Raw genomic sequence first — 25,393 nt, forward strand, 5'->3', positions numbered from 1 at the left:
AGCTTTTTTTCTCCTTTCACAGAGAAAAAGCTTTTAGTCTCCCAAGAGCAGAGCTCTATTATCATAATCACCTTTTAGAAAAGAGAAAATTACCTGTACTTTTTATGCTCTGAAGGTGTATCATAATAATTAAACCACCCACCTTGCCCTCAAAATCAAAGGTGTGTGTTTTTAAGGAATACTTTGTTCTTTTTTACTTCTTCATTTTCTTTGGAGGAAGTGAGAGCTTAAGACTTTAGGAAATCCCACCAACCATCTCTGAGCTTTGGCTGCCTCTTCCTGTCAGCTGTGAGGTTCAAGGATATCACTGCACAGGGACGGACCCACAGGCAGTGCTGCTAGGACACAGTGTAACGAAAGGGCGTTGTGAACACTACAGGGTAGGTGAACAGGTGAGGTGATGGGAACCCTCACATCAGCTATCACCTTCCCACAAAGTCCTTCTCACACAGGAACAGCACCTTGGCTGGTGTATACAGCCCCTCCTGGGAGCCCTCACCCCACCCCACACGCCTGTGAACCTGTCTCAGGTGATGTTACATGGGTGTCACATTAAACGAAAGGTTCGTGATGAAGTAACTGGGAAATGCTGCCTTCGACATGAGGATTCACAAAGCACATTAACATGTTAGCAATTCTGGAAAGCCTCGAAGTTAAGACAATTGTTTAACTTTTATGAACCCAATACTTCTCGAGTATATTATTTCATAAGACATTTTTGATGTCTTGAAAGCCAGTGGTTATTCATACCTGTTAGTATGGAAAGTGGGTTCTCACCAGTGTCGTTAGTTTCTTCTGGTGCCCTCAGCGTTTCTTTCATATCATGCTCTTTCATCTTTCTATATTCCCTTGGAAAACTTTCTGACCCTTTCAAACAACAAACCCTCCTCTCCTGAATAATTTCTGTATCATATCACCATCATCAACTTCAGTGATATTAGCTGTAAACCACACAATCATGGCTATTTGTATATGCAAATTAAAAATGTCACAATATTGATTCATAATCCTTGTCCTTTGACTCACTTGCATTTCAATGTGAGGTTTGGGGCTCCAGAGGAGTGAACGCCTACTCTCCTTTCCCGCCCCCATTCAGCAGTTTTTGGATCAGTGTTAGAGCTGAATGGAGTTGTGTACTGAAAGGGAGAGGTGCTTCACTTCTAGGGAGAAGGCAAGCAGAAAATTTAGATAAATATAGATATGCATTTTGGTTATTGCCTTCCTTCCCTGATTATAACTGCATTCATTCGTTCAAACATCATCATTATTTTAGTAGTAGAAATACTAGGAGTTCATTGAGTGTCTACTTCAGGCCAAGCTTTATGTTAGAGATCATGTAATGTTAATTGTTGTCTTCACAGCAACCCTATAAAATATGCCGTGCTTTCCTCGTTTTACAAATAAAATAGGCTCAGATGAATGAAGTGAGCTGCCCCAGTCACATGATAATGTATGGCAGAGCCAGAAATCAAACGGAGGTCATTTTAGTACAAAGCTTCTCCCCATAACCTACTGCTCCCCAATATTAATCATCTCTTAGGTGCCAGGCACTGATGTGCTCCCAGATTTCAGTGGCAAGACATCACAGTGAGCGCGAGGGGCTAACACTGCAAATATAGTTTATTCTGAGAGTAGCTGTGTTGCATATTAGGGCAGTCATTACTTATGGTTAGTCATTTTTTATTGGATATCTATTGTGTACAGACGGGCAAGTAGTTAAAGAGGAAGTATTCATTAGTGCTTATTGCTATGGAATAAACATGCTTAATGTTTATGCCATGTCATAAAAAGCATTTGAATATTAAAATATCAAACCACTGAAATATTGGTATGTACAACAAATGTTAATTACAATAAAGATTTGATAGGATTTCATTGTTTAAAATGGGGTGAAATTTAATGAGAGGTGTAATACACAATGATAAAATAAAATGGCTAATAAATTTCGTATTATTTGAAGAAGGCAAGAATCTATTAAACAAAACATTTCTCAATTATTTTTTGTGTGCATCTGTGTGTACAGTTTAGTAATACTCTTTTACGCGCAGATGCCATTAAATAAAAAGACAAGAGCTAACTAATTTTCATTTGAATACTGTATTCTAGTAACTGTTAGTCACACTTACTGTGATCTATTTAGAAGGGGTAAATCTTTTCCAAATAGCTCAACATTTTCTTGCCTTTCTTATGTACTCTGTTAACTTATGGTGAATTTAACTTGGTTTACTCACTCCTAAATCTAATACAATTTATCATTTTCCTTCATGATTAACAGTGTTTTAGCATTTTAAGTAATTTATACAAAGCAGTTTGTACTCAGGGTCTTAAAAACAACAACAAAGTATTTGATTAGAAAACCTTTTTGGAAATGTCAAAGAGGAAGCATAATTTAAAATACAGCAGTTTAAGGACAATATAAGTCCCCACTGAAATATGGTTTTGATGAATATATAATTTGCTGCTTCCCATGTACCATAAAATGAGTTCTGCCCCTACCCTCCACCCTACCATTGTGGGATGGCAAATTACCTTGTTTAATGTAGGGATATCCTAGAAGGCTCTGTTTTTATGCAGTGATACAGGCTCACAATTGCTCTTCAAGCATCTCCTAAAACAAGCTCATTATATGACATGACAAGGAAACCGTCCTGCTCATTACCTTCCATAAACTTGTCTTCTGAAAATGTAAGGGTGAGAAAAGTGTGAAAAGAATTTAGATTCAGGGATTTAAATTCCTTCAAGAAGAAAGCTACGTTCTTCAAGAAAGCAAAAGCTCTGATCATTGAAAAAGCATTCATTTTAAGCACACAGGAAGTCTCTCTAAATGGAAGTTTCCAAAGGCTCACACACACTCCTCAACTTCTTTGTCTTCAATGCCCTTTCCATTCTGAGTGATAGCAGCTGTATTTTCTTCACTTAATGCAGTAATGGATGGCAGGTAGGTATACTCACCACTTAATAATGATGTATATGGTACATCTATGGTCTTCTTGGCAGTTCATGTCTGACCTGATTTCTAATTTAGAACATGATACATCTAAGATTGGGGTGGATTCTTAAACCAAGGACTTACAAAAAAGGTAACCGTTTCGTTTTCAGAATATTATATTAAATTCTGGAATTTTTTATCCAACTCAGGGCATGTGCATAGATCTAATTCATCTGGATAAACATTTACTGAGTGTGTCTAAGGTTTGAAAAACTAGGAATTAGGTTCTCCATTCCAGATTATGGCATATATCATATCATGTGAAGAACTAAAGGTTTAAAAAACAAATTACTTTCCCTGACCTCAGTGAGCTCAAAAATTCGTGGGAGAGACAGACATATAAATACATAATTATATGTGAGTGAAAATTGAGTATATGGATAATATATGAAAGATCAAGGAGGACCCAATCCCAACCTGCTGTCAATAACAGCACCAGTGCAGTATTGATACAAGTAAATGGAGGGCAATCAAGGGCATGAAGGGAGGTGTATGGGGCAGAAACCACATGTGTGGAAGGCTCTGGAATCAGGTTGGAGCATGACTTTTTTCAAGCAGGGAAAGGACAAATCTGGTTGATTTGTGGTTTATGAATTTGAAAGGACAAGCTTGGAAGCAGAAAGATTATTTAGGAGATTGTTGTAGGAATCCTGTAAGAGATGGAGCAAGCCTGAACTAAGGCATCAGTATCAGAGGAGATGGAGAGGAGTTCAAAAATACATATGAACCTGAACTGACAGAAGTTATTATTGATTAGATGAGGTACATGAAGGAACATAAGACTGCTCCCAGGATCTTAGCTTGGGTAGTAGCAATTTAGCGGTGTGATAGTATGAAATTATCACCCTACTTTGGTTTGGCTCAGTAGATAGAGCATTGGCCTGCAGACTAAAGGGTCCCAGGTTCAATTCCCGTCAAGGGCACATGCCTGGGTTGTGGGTTCAATCCCTAGTAGGGGCATGCAGGAGGTAGCTAATCAATGATTCTCTTTCATCATTAATGTTTCTATCCTCTCCCCCTCTCCCTTCCTCTCTGAAATCAATAAAAAATATATTTTTTAAAAGAACAAGGACCTATCAAATATCAAAGAATGTATTGCCACTTTTATTTACTTTTCCTTATCAAAATTTAAAGAAAACTCTCAGACTAATAAATACCAAACAAAACCACAATAAGATCTTCATAAAAAAAGCATTTCTGAAGTTCAGAACATCTTAAATATTTCTTTACCTACTGAGAAGTCCATTTTGAAATGTCAGGTGCCTGTTCTTTTTCTACTTATTTGATTTTGTTAAATGTATTTTGATAACATCATGAATTGTGATAAAATAACTCAAATGGCACTCAGTTGAAAGACAGTAATTGCTAAGCAAGTAATGCTAAGTAGCTGTAGTTGGGTCATTTCATTTTATCAAAGGATAAATTACTCTGAGAGAAGAAAATGAGCAGCCTTGTTACATATTCAAATGTCATAACTTTATTCAGCCTTGTCTCTTCAACTATATGCACTGTGTGGAAATGAATATTAATCAAATTCATGAAGCAATTATCTAGATTAAGAACTACTAGTAAAAGAAAGCAGTGCCCTTGATTGTAACATTTAATTTAACGGTAAAATCTATCATAGTAAGCGTAATTGCTGGTGTCTGCAAAATGGAGAGGTTATATGTATTTGTTGTCTCATCATTATCACTATCATACATTTGTTTCTAAATGCCTATATGTGGGTGGTGCTAGAAGTACCACACTTTTGGCAAAGGCATTAATCTTTCCTTCAGAATAATTTAGCAATGCTACAAAACGTGTTACCTTTTGTTTCGGTCTTTTGAAACCTCCCATTTCCAATTAGTCTACTCTTGGACCATATTTGAGTATTCGAAGCTCAGTTTCTATGAGTATTTTCTATTTTTCCTTATTCCTTCTCCCGTGATGTACAATAGCATCACATCTTGCTGATCTTTTCATTGAACTGACTTTTCACTCAGTAAAAATATGAGACCTCCCTCCTCATGTTCAAGCTCCAGTTGAAGTTCCCAAGCTGCACTGTCCACTGAGGTAGCCTTGAGCCACCATGGCTAGTGAACACTCTTCATAGGGCCAATCCAAACTGAGATGTGCTGTAAATAAAAAAAAGATTTCCAACACTTTCTACAAAAAACAAGGCATAGAAAAGTCTCAAAAATTTTCAATTTGATTACAGTTTGAAATGGTAATATTTTGGATATAGTAGGTTGAATAAAATGTTGCTAAATTAATATCACCTGTTTCTTATTTTTAATATGGCTACTGGAAAATTTTAAGTTTCAATGTGGCTCACATTTTTGTGGCCTGCATTGTATTTCTATTGGACAGAACTGCCATAAAGGCCACTAGAGTTAACGAAGGCGTACTTTCTGCTCTGAGGTCATGCAGCTCGACATGAAGGTAACTATTATATAATGTGATAAGATCCACAGAGAGGTGTAAAGAGAAGGGTGAGTAATCATATCTGACAGAGCATCCTAGGGAGGATTCATGGAAGAAAATATATCGGACCATCATTGGAGGATGATGACAGGAGTACTAACATTTCAAGTACAGTAAGCAACATAAGTAAAGGCCCGATGACAAGAAAGGCTGCTGAAATAGTCTCCTCAAATACTATTTAATAACATCACTGCCCTATGGCCAACCATAGAAACTAAAAATCTCTCAGGAAAATATTGCAAACCCCTTCTAGCATCCATGCCTACCTCCAGCAAGGAAGGCCCCGCTCAAAGACGAAGGATGGAGAGGAGTGCTGCTTAATGACAGACTAGAGATGCTACAAGGGAACTTTGAGGACTAGCCTATGGGTGTGGCTCCTGAAAAAAAGGTAAGATGAGCTCACCTGCCAGGAGTAACTCCAACAGGGACTAGAAGGAGAAGAGTGGAATTCTAATAGCATGTCTTCTGAGAATTAGGATATCTTGTTCACTCTAACGTGTCTGCTGAGTAAGAAAAAGTGGACAAAAAGAGGGAGAGGGGAATGAAGGAAGTGGAGGCGGGGGATGAGTCAGTTTCCAAAAGAGAAGTTTTATATAGATAGAGGTAAGCACATAGGGAAGTAAGAGATGAGAGTTGTAGATGAGGCAGTGAAGTGTCTTGGGAGCATTTGAAATAGGGCTCTGGTATGTGTGGCTTTTTGATTGTGGGAAAGTTGCTCAACCTCCCTGAGTTTAAGTTTCCCGATGTATAAATACATATAACAAAAATATATAACAAAGCCTTCCATGGAGAGTTGTGAGAATTAGAAATAATATAAATGATAATGTCTAGCACCTTGCAGGGTTCAATAAATGTTAGCTATTATGTTTGACCACTCTTGGATATTTATCTTCTTTTGGTTGGAAGGAACTGGAGTGGTTTAGTGTCTTAATCTTTATCTCTCACTAATCATTTTTAATCATTTTTAAAGGGAAAGTAAAAAGACAATATAAAGAGAATATTTTATCTAATCAATTACAAAATACACTTTTTTCTCCTCCTATTTAATATCAGTGAACCTAGGATATGTCTTATAATTGATGGTGTCATACAAAAAACTCAGCCAGGCGGAGGTAGCTCCTTTGCCTGTGCACATGTGAAGCTGTTATTACTTTTGGTGGCATGAGTACACAGATGCAATTCTAGGTGTTTCATTCTAAAAACTAATTAAGGATTATTTGAAGACCATGAGTCCCAGTGATTGTTTACAAACATTATTTTGCACATCTTCTGTTAAAATGCAGAAGTTTCAACATCAAAACTTGCTGAAGAGTGAAATTTCTTAAGATGTCACAGACTATGGCATAGACGGAAAAACAATCACTCTAATTTCAAAAATGATTTAGAAGAGTCTGAAAATGAGGAACTTTTAGGAATAACTTCACGTAATTATTTTGCTCATATTTTTCTTTTTTTAAGAGAAAAATAGACTTTTTTGTGTGTCCATGAGTTTTTTCTCTTTTTTCTTAATCCATTTACTACCCCTTATAGCTTCCCTCTTCGAACCCCTGAGAGCTGTCAACCTATTCTCTACCTAATGAACAAAATGAACTAACAAGCAAAATAGTGACAAGCTCATATTTTTCTTTTTCTGGATAGACAGAGTGAATATGATACAAAATCTATATCTAAATAAGTATAAAAATACTTTAGTAATTAAATATTAATTAAAGGAAATTCTAAGAGATTTGAAAGATTATGTTATGGTTTAATTGCTTATTTGTTCCTTTCCTTTCCTTTCCTTTCCTTTCATGCATCTTATAATTTATAGCCCTTGGGCTCTCTCTATGAAATACAGTATTTTTTTCACTTATTGCGGAAGAGAATAAATAAACAAATGAAAAAAACTCCAGAGCAGTGTCCTCAGGTTTACTGGATATTCTTAGTATGTCCTAAGGCCATGGCAGGTCAAGGGCAAAGCCATGAGGTAATTGAAGTGTATCTTTAATTTTGGATTTTTTTGTCCCCTTTTAAATGGAAAAGCAGGTCAGTGTAATCAAAGGGCAAAAGATTTGGAGTGCAAAGATTCAGGTTTTAGTTCTTGCTCCAATAATTGCTGGTTTGTGAACTTGTGTAGGTCCTGTCACCTCTGAGTTTTCTCGTGGCATAATAAAATACCTGCATTATGTTCTTCAGAACGTGGTTAGTTAAAAAGCACATTTGAAAAGTTATATGCAATCTTAAATGCTTTTTACTGATTAAAAAGAACTCGGGTTTATTTGTCGAAAAGAAATAAGGTGAACCCACAGTCATATATATGTTCTATAGTCTACATATGGCCAAATATTTAATTCACGGAGAGTTAGAGGAATACTCCTCCAGGAGGAGTTGGTGAAGGCATTCTCAGGAGAAGACTGATAATATTTCTAAGATAAATCCCCCATTCCCCCCCCACCCCCCGGTAACCAAGTGTGGGCATCCCATTGCCAAGCATCTTTCTTCCCCTGACCCAGCAACCTCACTCTGTCTTCTGGCTATTGAAGACCAGGCTCCCTATCGAAGCTACTCCTTCTGCCCCTACCAGTTCCCCTGCTGGTCCCTCACCACTCCATCACCTCCCTCATTGTGAATGTTCTGTATCTCCTGTTCTCACAGTGCCAGTACTTCTGTAGCTTCAGTCCACTAAGTAGCTAATAATAAACTAGACTTCAAAACTCATCTCACGTTTTTAGTCTTAAAGAAGTACTACTGCCCTGACCGGTTTGGCTCAGTGGATAGAGCGTCGGCCTGTGGACTCAGGGGTCCCAGGTTCGATTCCAGTCAAGGGCATGTACCTTGGTTGCGGGCACATCTCCAGTGGGGAGTGTGCAGGAGGCACCTGATCTATGTTTCTCTCTCATTGATGTTTCTAACTCTCTATCCCTCTCCCTTTCTCTCTGTAAAAAATCAATAAAATATATTTAAAAAAAAAAGAAGTACTACTGGAAATGGGGAAATATTGCTCAAAGGGTAAAACTTTCAGTTCTAAGATGAACTAGTTTGGGGATCTAATGTATGGCATCGTGATTATAGCTAATGATACTCTGTCATATACTTGAAAGTTGCTAAGAGATTAGATCCTAAATGCTCTCATGACAAAAAAAGAAATGGTAACTAGGTGATGAGATGGAGATGGGAGCATACTATGGTGACAATCATTTTGCAATGATTGTATGTCTTAAATTTACAAAATGTTATGTGTCAGTTATATCTCAATAAAACGGGTGAAACATAGAAATGGTGAGACTTAAGATACAGTAGAAAGAGAATGGTGCCTTGGCCAGTGATTGGGGAGTTAACTTGCTGAGGAACAATTACTTATAGCCCTCTGTTGACATATCATACACATTCAATTCATTTCCTTATACCTTGAATTAATCTTGCCTAAAGATCTTGAAACATTTCTGTTAAATATAGTTAACTTATTCATGTTCCTTAAAATGATGGCTTTCATTTTTTTTAGTACAACTCATATAAAATATGTTTATGCCTTGACCCAAAGCACACATAAAAGTTTATATGTGTGTGTAAGGTACAGCAAATTAAAACAAAAGATTAAAACAACACTTAACCTTACAGATCATTGAAAGATTGAAACCAGCAGTTTAAAAACACTGATTTAGAAAACAAGTACTTTTCGCAAACTTGATCAGATATATGTCTGATAGCCTTTAAGTTAATTTTCTGGGAAATAAGTCAGAAAACATTAAAAGAAAGTTTAACAGATAATCTTAGATTATGATTGTCTGTGATTATTCCAAATCTGATTTTTTTCATTCATATGTTATTTTCTTCTAAGGGACTAAATTTCTACACATGCTTTTGTAGCAGATAAATGAGAAAGGAAAAGTAATGACTTTGTTTTTATAAAATCTAGACTATATTTTCTTCCAGTCTTGTTTCTACTATCTTTTATCCTGTAGGGCTTCCTTATCATTTGGTTAAGAAATGATTTCTGTATTCTTTGCATTGTTCACAAATGAGTCAGTTGCTTCCCATTTCTTACTTTCTGGAGTGAGACAAATTGTCCTAAAGACAGAGCTTGAAGAATTTCCTGCTCCCAATATTTTTTTCACTAAGTCTAAGCACATTAAACATTTCATTGTTAGGAATAACATTTTTTTTATTTTCCTTCAAGGAACTAATAATGCTGCTGCTTCTCCTCCTCTTTCTCTCCTGTCCTCCTCCTTTTCCCCCTCTTTCTTATCCTTCTTTATCACATAAATATATTATTGGCAGTATGAAAGGCAACTATAATATTTGATATTTAAAAATCTTATAAATATTCATTAAATATTCTATTTTGTCATAGTGATCAAGTTCAATAAAGTGGATGATGTGTTTCAAAACTAACTTTATCTACATAAAATTGAAAAATGTGAATATAAAAATACACCATCTTAATTAAAGAAAGTTGTTTAGCCATTTAAGGAGTCTTTTTTCTTATCAGTTTAGAATAGTATGTTTAGTTATGCCAATGTAGAAAAAAAGAATATAATTCTTCATTCATTCAATCCAATAAAAAAAAGATAACTTCGACACCAGAAGGTTATAATCTAGAATGGAAAGCAGGTTTATTAAAAATAAAGTACAGTGCGATCAATGAACTGGTTGAAGTATATGTAGAGTACAGTGTAACTGAGGAAGAAAAAACTAAATGTCTTGAGAGAAGGGTTCAAAAAAAAGAGCACACGGATCTTGAAGGACATGTTCAGGGAACATTTTTTCAAAGAATAGTTGTGAGAAAGTCCCACGATATTTTCAGTCTTCCTGGCCTGTCACAATTAATTGTGGTGACCTCAGCACGGTATGACACCTTTTAAATTTACAATGAGAGATATTTTGCCATTTCCCCTGATGATTTTACAACAATATGCGGGTTTGTGTCAATGCAGAAAATTGTCTTTAATTACATTTTACTGAACTTCTAAAGAGCAGGTTCCACTAAATGGCTGTAAATTTTTCTCTTTTGTTTTCTCAGCTAAGACCTGGTCTCTGTGACAAAAGGAAGACCTTTCTAAAATATACCTCTCAGTTTGCTGGCAGAACTTCTCATTAGTAAAGTCACACACTTAGCCACATAAATGAACAATTATTCATTTGGTAATGCTTTTTATACAAACCAGCCAGGAACAATACAGGGGTTTGAAATATAGCCCAAATGTGAAATTGCAAAGCTCAGGCCAGTACTGTGTGGTGGCAGCAGCTCAGAGCTGAACCCACCAGTGCTTCATCTTCCTAACTTTGGGCACCACATCTAACTTCTCCGCAGGTTTTAAAAAGAACAGAGACATTTTTCAAAGTATAAATTTGTGGTGGTATTTGGTTATTGTTTATTTGCTTATTGTGTGTCTCCATTAGAATGTAAACACCATAAAAGCAGAGACTTTGTATATTGTATTTATTCCTGTATTCCCAACACATAGAAAAGTGTGTAGCATATATTAAGAACAAGTATTTTTTGTGTAAATAATTAAGTGAAATACATCAATATTGAATGAAGTAAGTCTTTTCCTCTAGCAATTATGTTTTTTTATAAATAGGGAGATATTGTCACATCTCATTCTCAAGAGCAGTGGGAAAGGGAATAACATTTGTGATTGTTTTAACATTGCAATTGAATTTCAGGCATCTGTTTTGTTCATTCATTAAACATTTATTGAACATCTACAAGTTCTCACACAAAGATAAATAGACACAGAGCCTCCTCTCATGGAATGTAGATTTAGATGTGGTTGTAAATGTATAAACAAGTAAGTGCCATAATATTGATCCTTGGTATCTATAAAATTTACAATCTCAGTTTCAACTATTCACAAGTGAAGTTAGAGTAGTTATAAGAATATAATAAATAATATTTTTTTGCCTAGACATGCATTTAAGTCACCCATGCCATGAGGCTTGGACAGAGACTAGTCAGTGAATTTATATGGCTCTTCACTATCTGAACATCCACATGGCTTGTGTTATGTCTCATTCTTTGATAAACACTTTTTAGGAGAAATTACTTGATGTTGTGGCATTGTGAATTTAGGGTTCCAAAGGTTTTTTGTTTGTTTTTTTTGGATTTACAAAGAGGGGTCCTCTTCTTCAGTAGAATTTCAAGAGTCTACTATTATCTACACATACTAAAATAGTGGAATGTGCAAAAAACCAATGTAGCAGAGATGATGGGATGATAAACTGTGGCAGGTGAAGGGTCAGAGGAGGGAAAATATGATGTATTGAAGGTTAATAGACTGAGTAGGAATTTGTATGAAAATTATGTTAAGGAGGACAGTACTAGTACACACAGAAGAAACAGCATGTGCAAAATCCCAGAAGCATGAAAATGTCCAGTGAATTTAGAAAACAACAAGGCGTGTGGTGTTTTAAGAGCAGAAATTCATAGGAAGGAGGAGTGTTAGAGGAGATGGGACATTGGCAAGGAGCCAGACCATTAAGAATTATGAATTCCTTGCAAAGGAGTCTGGATGTTCAGTAGGAAGTTAGGAGCCATTGAGAGACTCTAACTGGGGAGAGAAATCTATTTAGATGAATGTCTTAGAATATTTTAGAAAGTACCATCTGGCAGCTATGCACTGGAAGATCAAGGAGGAACTAGAGACAGGTAGACAAATTAGATTAGTGTGACAGTCCAGGTGAGAAGCTGAGACCCCATGCTGAAGTAAAGACAGTAGGGATGGAGAAGAGAGCCATTTAAAAGAGACTTAGGAGGTAGAATAAACAGGACACTTCCTCAGTGATTTTAGTGTTCAAAAACTAGTTTCTGAACACAAGTTGTTTTTCTTTTTAATCAATCTGAGATATTTTTCCATAAGTGTTATGGTTTTCTTCTTGTTGTTGAATTCTTCTTAAATGACTGGGGCAAAGGAACAACTCAAAAATGTGACCTTTGTGCTGTGTTTTAATAGATTGAAAATGCTTCAGAGGCCTAAGAAATTAAGAATGTCTGTGGTTTCCTTCCAAGATCAAGAGACTAAGTCATCTAACTGAGACTCTCATGTCATCCAATCCATGTTCTCATCTTGCAGATGTGGGAAGATGCCAGCAGCTGGATTCTGTTTGCTAGATTCAATGAGCCTGGGTCAGGGAACTCTGAGAAGGGAAACTCGCAAGATGGGCTGCGTCTTTCAGGACATCTCGTGAATTTGGTTTCCCCTTTCAGGATGGGCCTCTGATACTTTCCTCGCCAAAATGTGCATGTCCTTCTTGCCTGCTTTTCTCTTTCTCCAGATCTTTTTCAGGCTCTGCTAAGGGACTCACTCTTGTCCTTAAAAGGTTTGCTTTGTTGTTAAGGTCTCCTTATTTTCATTGTTTTAAACTTAATCACTTGACTTCTCAGGTAGCTCCTACTTTCTGGTTTTGTCCCTCCACTTTGATCTGCTCTTCAACCTTTACCTGTCTGCTCTAACATTTCAGACCCTTGATCTAGCTTCAGATCCTTGGTTTTATTTTGATGGTCAATCTTTTATTTACCTTCTTTTTTATTGGGCTGACATTGGTCAACAAGATCATATAGGCTTCAAGTACACAGGATATGTACACTGCATTGTGCTCCCACCACCCAGAGTCAAATCATCTTCCGTCACCATATATTTGGCCCCCTTTTCTTTTTACTACCCCTAACCCCTTCTCTCTGGTAGCCACCATACTGTTGTCTGTGTCTCTGCATTTCAGTTTTATATCACACATGAGTGAAATCATATGGTTCTTAGGTTTCTCTGGCTGACTTATTTTCTTAGCATAATATTCTTCAAGGTCCATCTATGTTGTCTCAAATGGCAGTATTTCATCTTTCCTTATGGCTGAGTAGTATTACATTGTGTATATGTACCACATCTTTATTAAATCCTCTATTGAAGGACACTTTGGTTGTCTCCATGTCTTGGCCACTGTGAATAATGCTGCAATGAACATAGGGGTGCATATATCTTTATGAATAAATGTTTTCAAGTTTTTCAGTAGATACTCAGGAGAGAGATTGTTGGGTCGTATGGTAACTCTATTCTTAATTTTTTGAAGAGCTTTTATACTGTTTTCCATTGTGTCTGTGCCAGTTTACACTCCAACCAGCAGTGAATGAGGGTTCCTTTTTCTCCATAAGCTGTCCAATACATGTTATTAATTATCTTGTTGGACACCAAAAGCAAAGGAAGTAAAGACAAAAATAAATGAATGGGACTATAGTAAGCTAAAAAGCTTCTGCACAGCAAAAGAAAACAACAACAAAACAAAAAGCAACCAACAAAATGGGAGATACTTGCAAACAACAGCTCTGACAAAGGGTTAATATCCAAAATATATAAAGAATTCATACATCTCAACACCAGCTAAACAATCAAGGTTTTTAAAAATGGGCATAGGACCTGAACAGACACTTCTCCCAAGAAGACATACAAATGGCCAACAGATGTATGAAAAGATGCTCAACTTCACTAGCTATTAGAGAAATGCAAATAAAAACTACAATGAGACACCACTTCATACCTGTTAGAATGATTATCAATCCTTTATATTTCCAAAATTATTCACTCCACTCTTTTTATGCCCCCTATGCCATAGCCAGGGCTTCTAAAACCACTTAGAAGCTGATAGCTCCCAATTCAAATTTAACTTACCTTTAAATTTCCCACTCAAAATTAACTCACAGTCTCCCACATCTTCATCCCACCTGAAAGGAACTTATTTTTTCTTCTTTTGCCCTTATTTCAATCCATGACATGCATCACACTAATCCAGAGCTTTGGGAATCCTCCTTTATAACTCCTTTCTTTTATCTTTGACATCCGGGAAGTCACCAAGTCCTGTCAAATTGCCACCTACATATCTCTCTAATAAGCCTTCTGCTTTCCATCAGCAGTGTCACTCAAATTTCACTAAGAAGTCTTTTTTTGTGTGTGTGTTATCATGGTTCTTGCTTAGCCATAAATCTAAAGTCATTCTCCATGTAGCCCATACTAATATTATGAATCAGAAATATAATTTGCCAATTATAATTGTTTAGTTTGCTTAGTACATATGGCATATTTAAGTTTAGCTTGTTTACCTAATACATAGAGTATACTTATCAATCACCCATGTGCATGTGAAAAGACGCAGGGTTATCACAATAAATAAGGCAGACATGACCGAGTCTCAAACTCTTAAAGGCTTTCAAAATCACTTCTAAAGTCCATATAATGGAAATCCCTGGTTGGCTCTTGTCAAACTACTGAAAAAAATTGGGAATTATACAGGGTGAGCTTTATTTTCCTTTGGCTTTTTGCCCCTGAAAGGACTCCACAGTGCATGTGTGGCTGTACAAAAGGCAGACAGAAATCATCTGGTGTGAGAAGCTCAGGGCCCAGGCTGCCATTGTGACAGTCATGGGAGAGTCAGGCACTTACTTAAAGGCGGGGATGTCTGTCACCAACGACCTTTTAAGTTCCTAAAATAAATTGACATCTTACCATTTCCAGTATTTGATTCAACGTGCTCAGAAACACTTCTAACTCCTTTCATTGAGAACATACTCTTAATTAATATTGTGACAGAAAGTAGTTGCCAATTGAAATGTGTTACTTTATATTAAAAAATAATATTCTACCATGACTGGATTTTTGCTTTGATAATACCCTTACCTACTTGAAATATCTTAAAAATACATTTTTAAGATGGAAGTATTTGGCATAATTTTGGTAACTGTAGGATATATATGTCCTCCTACATGCACCAAATTGATATCATTGTTAGACACAAAGGTTGACCTTGGCCACACTGCTGTGTCCCTGGCTCCTGATGTACAGCTCTCACTGGCCGCTCGTAGGTAGTTCCCTGGGCAGGTGTCATTGCTTGGATACACTCCCTTAACTTGACCCAGCTTGTTTGTTTTGTTCATGTGTGTTTTTTTAAATCCTTACCTGACGATGTTTTTTTTATTGATAGAAGGGAGAGAGGAGGGGGAGAAAGTGAGAGAGAAACATCGATGTGAGAGAGACACATGGTTGGTTGCCTCTCCTATGGGCCCCAACTGGGTCCAGGGATCGAAACAGCAACTGAGGCATGCTCCCTTGACCAGGAATTGAACCCATGACCCTTCGTTCTGAGGGCCGATGCTCTAACCACTGGCCAGGGCTCATGTGTTTATTTTTAATTTGCTAGAGTGAAAGGCAATGCAGGCATAACTTAGGCAAGTTTCTGGTAAATTATTCTTTAGTTAAAATTATTTTTTTAGAATATTATTTTTATGAAGAACAGTTGAAGAAAACAAAATATATTTAAAAATCTAGTTCAGAAGGCATAGTAGTTTATATTCGGAGGTTTTTGAAAGAGCTGGTTCACATTCATATTTCACTTCAGTATTTATTGGCTAACTACTGTGTTCAGGAAAGTTCTGGTAGGTGCTGGGACTATAATAGTAACATAGATGCTATTCATGTTCTTCCAGAGTTTAACGCCAAGTAGAGGAGGCAGATAATGAAAAAAAAATAATTAAAGTGTAGTAACAGTTAAGAGAAGGGAATTACAGTGAATACAATTCACACCAAGGACACTAACTTCCTGATGAAAGACTTCCTGGAGAAAGGGACTTCTGAGCTGTGGTCTAAAAGGTGAGAAGCCAACAAGACAGATCAAGAATTGAAAAAAGCAGGGGGAATAACTTATGCACAGGCATGGAGCAGAGATGGTGGGTCTATGGGAATGATGGCAATTACCCCAGAGAAGTGGTAGAGGCAGTCTAAGCAGGTACACAGCAACAGAAAGGCCCGAGGAATAAAGTAGATTGGTGTGTTTAGAGATCTGCAGGTGACTTGGTACCATAATAAAGTATATCAAAATAATGTTATATATTTTAATAGTTTTATGAAGTCATACATGAATAAACAAAGTAATAATCAGAATTTTATTTTTTCAGAAATTTACTTTAAATAAAGAGATTGATTTGGTTAAAACAACACATTTCTTATTCTGAAATTCATGTGTCAGGGGAATGAAGTTAAAACAAAATAAATCAGTACACACTTACGGTTGTAGAAGTTCTATGTGCTAAGAGATTCCTTAAAATTGACATTGTGTAGAACACACACAAAATTGGTCTTTGATGATTACTTTGTGTAGAGTCTTCATTTATCAAATTCTCTTTTTGAAGAAGAAAGTTTCCTACTTTTTTATCTTTTGTTTACTTGGATGGGATCAATGGCATGGTAATTACAAATAAATAATATAAAACCTTCAATTTCAAACTTCAACTTCTTCTCAAAGCCTGGTTAAAACAGTGCCTTAGCTAAATCAGATGACTTATTCCAGTCCATGGATTCATTGATTTGTGAGAATCTATTATTCTTTTATTTTGTAATAGAGGACACCATCAAAATAAGAATGTCATGGCTGGACTTAAGCAGAAAGAGAAATTTTAAGTTTTGAGGCGTGATTTTAGCCCCAGTGACTAAGCTTTTTATTTTTATTTTTTGCAGCCATTAACTAATTTCATCTAAGTTTTAGTCAGATTTGGGAGGATCTAAAATACAATTTTGTTGTTAATTTATGAATTATTAGACTAATGTGACAAGCAGAAGTAGTATTGGGTATGAAACATTGATTCAAGGTATCTTTTTTCCAAGGTGCTTTCATTCTTAGTTTGCAAACATTGAGGAGGGACACAAGCATGAATGAGTAGCCAATGACTTGAACGGTAAAAATATATATAGTGCTGCAAGTCTTTAGAGGAAAGGGAGGTTGACATTTTTGCTCAGCATAGAATTTCCTTTCATTCTTCTGTTCAAGTCACATATTCACACATTTAGTAAATTTTTAAGAATGTGTACTAAATGCAAAATTCAGTGGTAGATGTTGAAGATACAGAAATGATTTGAAACTGAAAGAGACATTAAAGTAATGGTTCTAAAATATTGGGGAATCCATTGGATCTTTTGCAAAGCTGGTAAACACTGTGGATACAACATACACACAAAAAGTTCAGGGGATCCGTGAATGCTTTGAGGTCTACCATTTGTAAATCCTGTTTAATGATTTCTTAATTTCCAGTTTTATTCATTTTTTAAAATTTGCCAACAAACTCAAGGTTTATTTAAACCTTATTATGAGGGTTAACTTTGTTTACACAATTTACCCTCTTCCAAATTAATATTGGGCCAGATCTTCCATATACATCTTGAGCTGAGAAATATATTGCTGATATTAGAGAGCCAACCTGCTCAGTAAAATGAGCATGAGCGCCATCTAATGTCCAAATGGAATAAATGTTGGTAACAACAGTAATATACAACAGGATTTAGGGTGTGTACCAAAGGATTTAGCATTATTACCCTTTGGTTGGTTGATTGGTTCCTTTCTTTCCAATATTCATGAATTATTATTTTTTATATTATCACCTTCAGTTCTTTTATTCCCATATAACAACCCCTTGAGTTAGTTTTTACTGTCTCAATTTAAAACTAAAAAGCATTTTTAGAGATAAGGAACATTTGTTCCTTCAGTCATTCTGTCGCTTAGGCTTTTATATATATAGATTATCATTATGCATTTTTCGTCTCTATAAATTAAAAAAGGAAGGATTAAGTAAGAGAACTTCTAAGACGTAATGATAGACTAATTCAGTGGAAGCCATAAGACTTACGTTTCCTTTTGGGTTCTAGTCCTCGCTGGTTGTGCTCTATACCAGGCCTTTACCCTTTGTGTATCAGTTTCCACATCTGTGGAATGAGGTGTGGGGACCAGAAAATTTCCCAGACCTTATACTATGAGAAGATAAATAAAAAATGATCACCATTTTCCTAGTAAAAGTTAACAATCATAGTGTTTCACATAGGATGTAAATGAATGCTTATTATATACCATTCTAAGCTGGCACACATTATTATCTGCAGATTATAGATGATGAGTTTTAGGGAAGTAATTTCCCTAGGATCACATAGCAATTAAGTGATGGGTCATATTCTGAAGCCGATGGCACTTCCAAATAGACAATGTTCCTTTCAGCATCTGCCATGTTGGTGCTAGGACTTCTCTCATGACCACACTCCCAGATGAAAAACTTGGGACGCTATAAAATGCTATAATGAGCCTGGGTTGCTACCCACCCCAAAACAGATGTGCTGAATTCCACAGGAAACCTCTGTCTCCAGCCAACTGAAATGCGTGGTCTGAGGTGTATTCACAGTTCTACCCCATTGGTTAATATTTTAATGAAACGTGTGTTTCTATTGCTTTGAAAGTCTTCAGGAAGCATAACTAATGATAGTAGACAGTTTTTAAAAGATTGGAGCCCAGCTTGGAAATCTGTGAGAAATATATGAAAATATATTTTGAGATTTCAGCTAATATGCCATAAGCCTTATAAATCTTTTGATTTAAAAATAAATTACTGCTTTTATTAGTAATAAAAATGTCTTCAAGAGATATATAGGAATATTCTGTCTCCTGGGAGCAGGATAGAATAATGTGTTGTTGTTGTTTGTTTGTTTTTATGTCTTCTAAAAATTGAAAAGTAGGGCCCTGGCCAGTGTGGCTCAGTTGGTTAGAGCATCGTCCTGTGCACCAAAAGGTAATGGGTTTGAGCCTGGTCCGGGTGCGTACACGGGGCAACTGATCGATGTTTCTTTCTCACTTGGATGTTTCTCTCTTTCTTTCCCTCTCCATTCCTGTCTCTCTCAAATCAATGAGAAATATATCCTTGGGTGAGGATTAAAAAAGTAAAAGAAAATAGAAAATAGAAGAAATAAGCAGGGGCGTGGATGGATTGAGCAAAAAAAGAAAATAAAGAGAACAGTGTGGTGATCAGGGTGGTAGATGGAGGTGAAAAGGGGTATAGAAGGGATACATGGTGATGAGAAAATAGAACAAAATAAAAATTTAAAAAATAATAGAAGAATAAATAAATAAATTGAAAGGTCATATATATAAATATATATATATATATATATATATATATATATATATATATATATATATGAAGGAATTTACTCAATGCTTGTTGGCTAAAACCGTTTGCTGAGAAAGAATAGAGCTATGTAAATTAGTTGGCCCCTGCAGTATTGATAATTTGTAAATATATCTGAAACTTAACATTCTATATTTGTAGTTGGTTCTTGAACTTTAGGTGCACCTTAGAAACCCGAGCAAGGATTAAAAGTCCCAATACCCAAGCCTCATTCCATATGCGTTAAATCAAAATCTCTGGAAGTGAGATCCAAGACAACAATTTTAAAATTCCCTAAGTTGATTCTCATGCATAGCCAATGGTTTTACATTGTAACTCAGGAGTATAATGTTGTTATTGTATTTCTACTCTCAAAGGTAAACTTGTCTAAAGGTAAACTATTTTTATAATAGATAAAACAGTTAAAGCTTACCAAAACAGATAATAATGATTAATGTTTAATAATTAAAGTCATTTCTTAATTTCTTTTTTTAAGTTTAAACACTTATCAAATGCATTGATTTCAGTCAGAGATATAGAATTTTTAAGACATTAAACAAACTAAATTTTCCCTGAAGAAATTCAGTCATCATTAAGAATGGACATCATTATGATATATGCCATTTTCTCAAAGAGGAACTTTTGTTTTTATTAAGTAGTCTTTAAGTGGAAGATCATACAGTTACAAGATTTATTTTTAGTTTTTATAAAATTTCAAAATAATGATTTCAATATCTAAAATTTTGAAGGTGATATTTGTTGACTGTATGTATATTCTTTTCTTATAGAATAAGATTTCTGTCTTAGTTGGTAAGATTTCAAGTTCCTTGAAAGAAGAGAATAAAGTCTAATTCCTTTATACTATCCACAATGCCAAACAAAAGGCACAGAATAAAGAAGCTATAAAATATATAATGTGACATTTCCTGCTGCTCCCCTCCTGCTTTAAAAATCACTACAGTGATCGCAGGCTCAGACTGACAATCTTAGAACACAAGGTCTGGGAGCTTTTTAGGAAAGCCTGTATTGCACAAGGTAATCTCTAATAATAAAAGCATAATGTGATAATTAGACCGGATGTCCTTCCAGACATCCTTCCGGACGAAGCTGGGGCCGTGAGGGAAGTCTGGGTCCCAGGTGCCTGCTGGCAGCTGGAGGGAAGCCTGGATCCCAGGTGCCAGAGGAAGCCAGTGCCGGCAGCTGGGGGAAGGAAGGCCTACTCTTGCATGAATTTCGTGCACTGGACCTCTAATTTAATATAATTGGACCTTCTGAAAGCAAACAGAAATGCAAAGAAATATAATATTGCAAAATACTTTGCTAATTTTAGAAAAAAAAGTGCTTTACACATATCTTGCTTAAAATTAACAATACCATTTAGCATTGTGTTTACCTTTAAATTCAAAATGACAATCTCTCATCAGAAATAGACCTGAATTTTTCAGATAGCCTACTTTCTTTAAAAAGAGAAATGTATCTCATTTCTGCTTCTAGTCAATAGAATAATAGGGACTGGATTTACATCCCACCTTAAACAATTAAAAATCTGGGCAAAATATACAAAGAAACAACAGTTTCATGATACTGGACCCTAGGCAATGGAAGACAGAGGTAGGAAAAAATTAGATGAGATGTGATTTCCCTGGCGTATTGCCTTGGGAAATATCTATGCTGTGGAACAGGGTGGAGCAAATCAAAAAGTACTCAACAATCTCCCTGAGTTGAAAAAATGGAGCAAAGAGTGTGGTGAGACCAAAGAGGCTAGAGGTCACACACAATTACCAGTGAAGAATTTGTTGCACAAAGGTTACCAGATATCTTCTCAGAGGCCTCCTGTATGTTCTGCATAGTACTGATTACTGTTTGTATGTGAGAAAATCACTGAGCCCAGTGAAGGAAAAGCCTAAAAGAATTAAAGGAAAAAGTTCATGGCACTCACAGAACTTAGAAAAAAATGACTGGAAACCCACACATATCATGGGCCTGGAGTAGACAGTTCTTGTGTCAGTAGTGGGGAATAACTACTTGTACATGGAATACTGCTCAAGATTAATCTAACAATTCTTAAAAAGCAAGACTTGAAAGGAACAAACTATTTGCAAGTAACTTGACTGGATCTTAGGACAAAGCTCATGAATATTTATAAAACTATAAAAATATTTGACACCCAGCAAAATCAGTTCATGATATCTAACACCCAACTAAAAATTACAAGACATGGAAAAAAGCTGGAAAATGTGTTCCATAATGATCAGAAAAATCAATTAATCAAAACTAGTACATAAATATAAAAGATATTAGAATTAGCAGATAAGAAAATTTTAAAAATTATTTAAACTGTATTCCATATGTTGAAAAGTTAATTTGACGTCTTAAAGATAAAAAGAAATCCCAAATTGAACTTTTAGAGAAGAAAATCACAATGATTGAGATGAAAAAGATACTGGATGTGATTAACATTACAAAAGAAAATATTAGTAAATTTGAAGACATTGCAGCAGAAATTATTCAAAATAAACAGAGAGAGAAAAAAACATTTTAAATGAACAGATTATCAGTAAATTGTGGAAATATTTCAGGCATCCCACTAAATATGTAATTAGTTTCTCTGAGTGGATAGATAATATATTTGAAGAAATAATGGTGGATTTTTTTTCTCAAATTTGGTGAAAACTATAAAACCTACAGATCAGAAAGACTGAACAAATCCCAAACACAAGAAACATTAAGAAAACAGCATCAAAGAAATCATAACTAAAGGTTTTCAAAACTAGAAAAAAACAGAAAAATTTAAAGCAGCCAGAAGAAAAAGATATAAAAATGTTCCTTGACTCATGATGGAATTACATATCAGTAAGTACTTCATAAGTTAAAATATTATAAGTTGAAAATCCATTTCATACACCTAACCTACCGAACATCATCCTTAGCCTCGCCTATTAAAACATGCCTAGACCACAATATACAAAAGATGCTGGCAAGTATACTGTAGAGTATCAGTTATTTTCCATGTGACCATGTGCCTGACTAGGAGCTGCAGCTTGCTGCCCAGCATCCTGAAAGAATATCATACCACATATTATTGGCCTAGGAAAAGATAAAAATTCAAATTTTGAAGTACAGTTTCTACTGGATGTGTATTACTTTTGTACCATCTTAAAGTCAAAAAATTATAAGTCGAGCCATCATAAGTTGAAAATGATATGTATATTACATATGGAGGAATTAAGATAAGCATGCTAGCAGATTTTTCATAAGAAACAATGCAAAGAAGGAGACAGTAGAGCACCATCGCTAAAGTACTGGAAAAAATATTAACCTAGAATTCTATACCCAGTAAAAATATATTTCAGATATGAAAGCAAAATAAAAAAATTTTCAAACATATAAAAACTGAAAGAATTCATTGCTAGTAGGCTTACAGCTAAAAAAAAGTTTGAGGAAGTCTTTTAGGCAGAAGGAAAATTATACTAAATGTAAATATGAATCTAAACAAAATAATGAAGATTACTTTAAAGGGTAACTTCAGTACTCACACCCTGGACTTCTGTTATCTAACCACATCATGAGTTGGAACATGAGGATGCTCTTGACCCAGTTTCAAGTTTTCTAAAAAATATAAACAGGGGTGTCCCCAAAAATGTATACACATGAATGATTACAAACAGTGTTTATTAACATTGTTCATTTTCAAAATTTGAAAGATCTAGAGAAATGAATAATTGTTTTTGTCAATGCCTGTTTCAAACGGATGACCATTCTGGTCCAGGCACCTCTGATAATACAAAGCTATAGAATCACAAACATCAAGAATCATTTCCTTTCATATTATTGTGCCCCTAATTTGTCAACTATTGCCAGTTTTGTACCATAAACTTTATCTTTTATGTGTCCCCATAAAAACAAAATCTAGTGGTACTTTAGGATAAATTTTAGTCTGGCTTCACCCATTATTTCAAACCACTTAAACCTGAAAAGATGTGAAAATTAAGTGAGTTATCAGATATGGAATTGTGTATACCTTTTGAGGGGACACCCTATATATGACAAGATATGAAGAGGAACACAGTGATAAGAACTTGCTACCTGACTGACTAAGGGGAACAGAGCTAGATGCCTGGCAATCTGGACCACTCACCTTAAGTAAGTTTTCAATAATGAAGTTACTAAGAGACTAATAAAAGTCTATAGTTTTTGGTGTCTATATTTTAGGTTTTGACTGATACTGCAGATTTGGTTATTTTGGTATAGATCAAGGGTATACAATGTCATTACTGAAACCTTATTTAAGTGTATATTAACTGCACCTTGAGAACTCCTTCAAGGCATAGACCAGACTAATATTTATCAGATTCTCAGAGAGTAAAATATACAACATTTATTTATAATTGAAATAGTTGTTTTTAAAGCTGTTATATGGTACCTTTTACATTAAGATCTTTACTGTACTCAGGTTATTTTTCTACACGAAGACAGAGTTGATACAGAATATCCTAATGGAAATGCCATATTTTTTCTAACTAATTTGAAATGCCAACTGTATCATATATCTATCACCTATATATGCATTAAAGTTTGGGGGGGGCGCTATTTGTTTTATTAGTCTATGTCTCTGTGCATCAATATTATAATATCTGTGTACTAATTAAATGTTTATACAAAGACTTGATGTCTCATAGGGCAAATATTTCAACTTTTTCTTCTTAAGTATATCTTGGTTCCTCCTAATATATTGAATTTCTAAATAAATTTTAGAATCATTTTTTAAAGAGTAGATGACGAGGTTATTAGGACCTCAGCTAGATCACATTGGTGTTAACCTGTCTTATTGTGGAGTGATACATGCAGAAGTCTCCAGTCTGATGAGCAGGGTTAGTCTAAGAGTAGCATTTTATTCTCACAACTATAGCAGCAATAGCACACAGGGTATTGAAAAGCTGACACTGCCTACCTAGTGGACATCTAGGGATCAGATCTCCTCCTCATTTCCCAGAGTTACTCACACTCCCCTAGCAAGAAGGGGAGCATTTTCCACTTGGTCGCCATTAGCTTTGGTTATTGGGGGTAGATCAGGGGTATACAACTTCATTACTGAAACCTTATTTAAGTGTATATTAAGTGCCTATTGAGGGCTCCTTCAAGGTGTGGACCAGACTAATATTTATCATATTTCCAGAGAATAAAACATACAACACTATTTTACTCTTCAGGGTTTCAATCGACTCTTATGGACAGACACCAGGGTTGAATGCTGTATAACTCCATTTTAATACCACGTTGGGGAATTTAGGCAATTTAGTCAACTTTCATCACCTACTATTGAGTGTCTACTTTGCTCTTGGTACAGAACTAAGTGTTGAATATTCAGCAATAAGGAAATACTTATGGATTCTTCTCTCACGGGAAAAAATCCAACATTGAAATATAATAAACAGAAATATAAATATTTAATTTATAATTGTGTTTAAGGCTATGGCGGGGAAATGTGGTTTTATGTGAGAGTAAATAGCTAGAAGGAGAATAATACATTTTTCATGTATAGAGCATTTAATGTACAAATGAAACCTGATTTAACTTGTAACATAACTAGATTTATGTAGCAAATTAAATGTAGTTTTAATAAATCCACTTATTCATTTATTTCACAGCATCCATGTTTATCCAGATATTGGGCTCCCAATAACAACCAAAGCCTTTGAGGAGTTAATTGTTTGAGTGCATCATTAGCAGTACTTCTCATTAAAATAATTGCATACCAAATGAAAACATAATATATCCTTTTTCTTTTTTTTTTTTTAGATGAGGATAGGCATTCATTCAGGCTCTGTGCTGGCTGGAGTTGTTGGGGTAAGAATGCCACGATATTGCCTGTTTGGAAATAACGTCACTCTGGCAAGCAAATTCGAATCGGGGAGTCACCCTCGGCGCATCAATGTCAGCCCCACCACTTACCAGTAAGTCTTCTGGTTCCGTCCCCTGGTCTTTGACACTGCCTTGGG

The 25,393-nt window shown here is 35.5% G+C and overlaps 1 protein-coding gene across 1 annotated transcript in view; it reads left to right on the top strand.

Moving 5' to 3' along the window:
- The window catches only part of GUCY1A2 (guanylate cyclase 1 soluble subunit alpha 2), a 279,157-nt gene that overhangs the window by 233,417 nt on the left and 20,347 nt on the right, over window positions 1–25,393 (top strand). Inside the window, exon 8 of the mRNA XM_006098838.3 lies at window positions 25,194–25,348. Coding sequence (XP_006098900.1) covers window positions 25,194–25,348 — 155 coding nt within the window. The remainder of the gene's footprint in view (window positions 1–25,193; window positions 25,349–25,393) is intronic.

The sequence above is a fragment of the Myotis lucifugus genome, unplaced genomic scaffold (assembly GCF_000147115.1).
Source record: "Myotis lucifugus unplaced genomic scaffold, Myoluc2.0 scaffold_248, whole genome shotgun sequence".
NCBI classification, from domain to species: Eukaryota; Metazoa; Chordata; class Mammalia; order Chiroptera; family Vespertilionidae; genus Myotis; species Myotis lucifugus.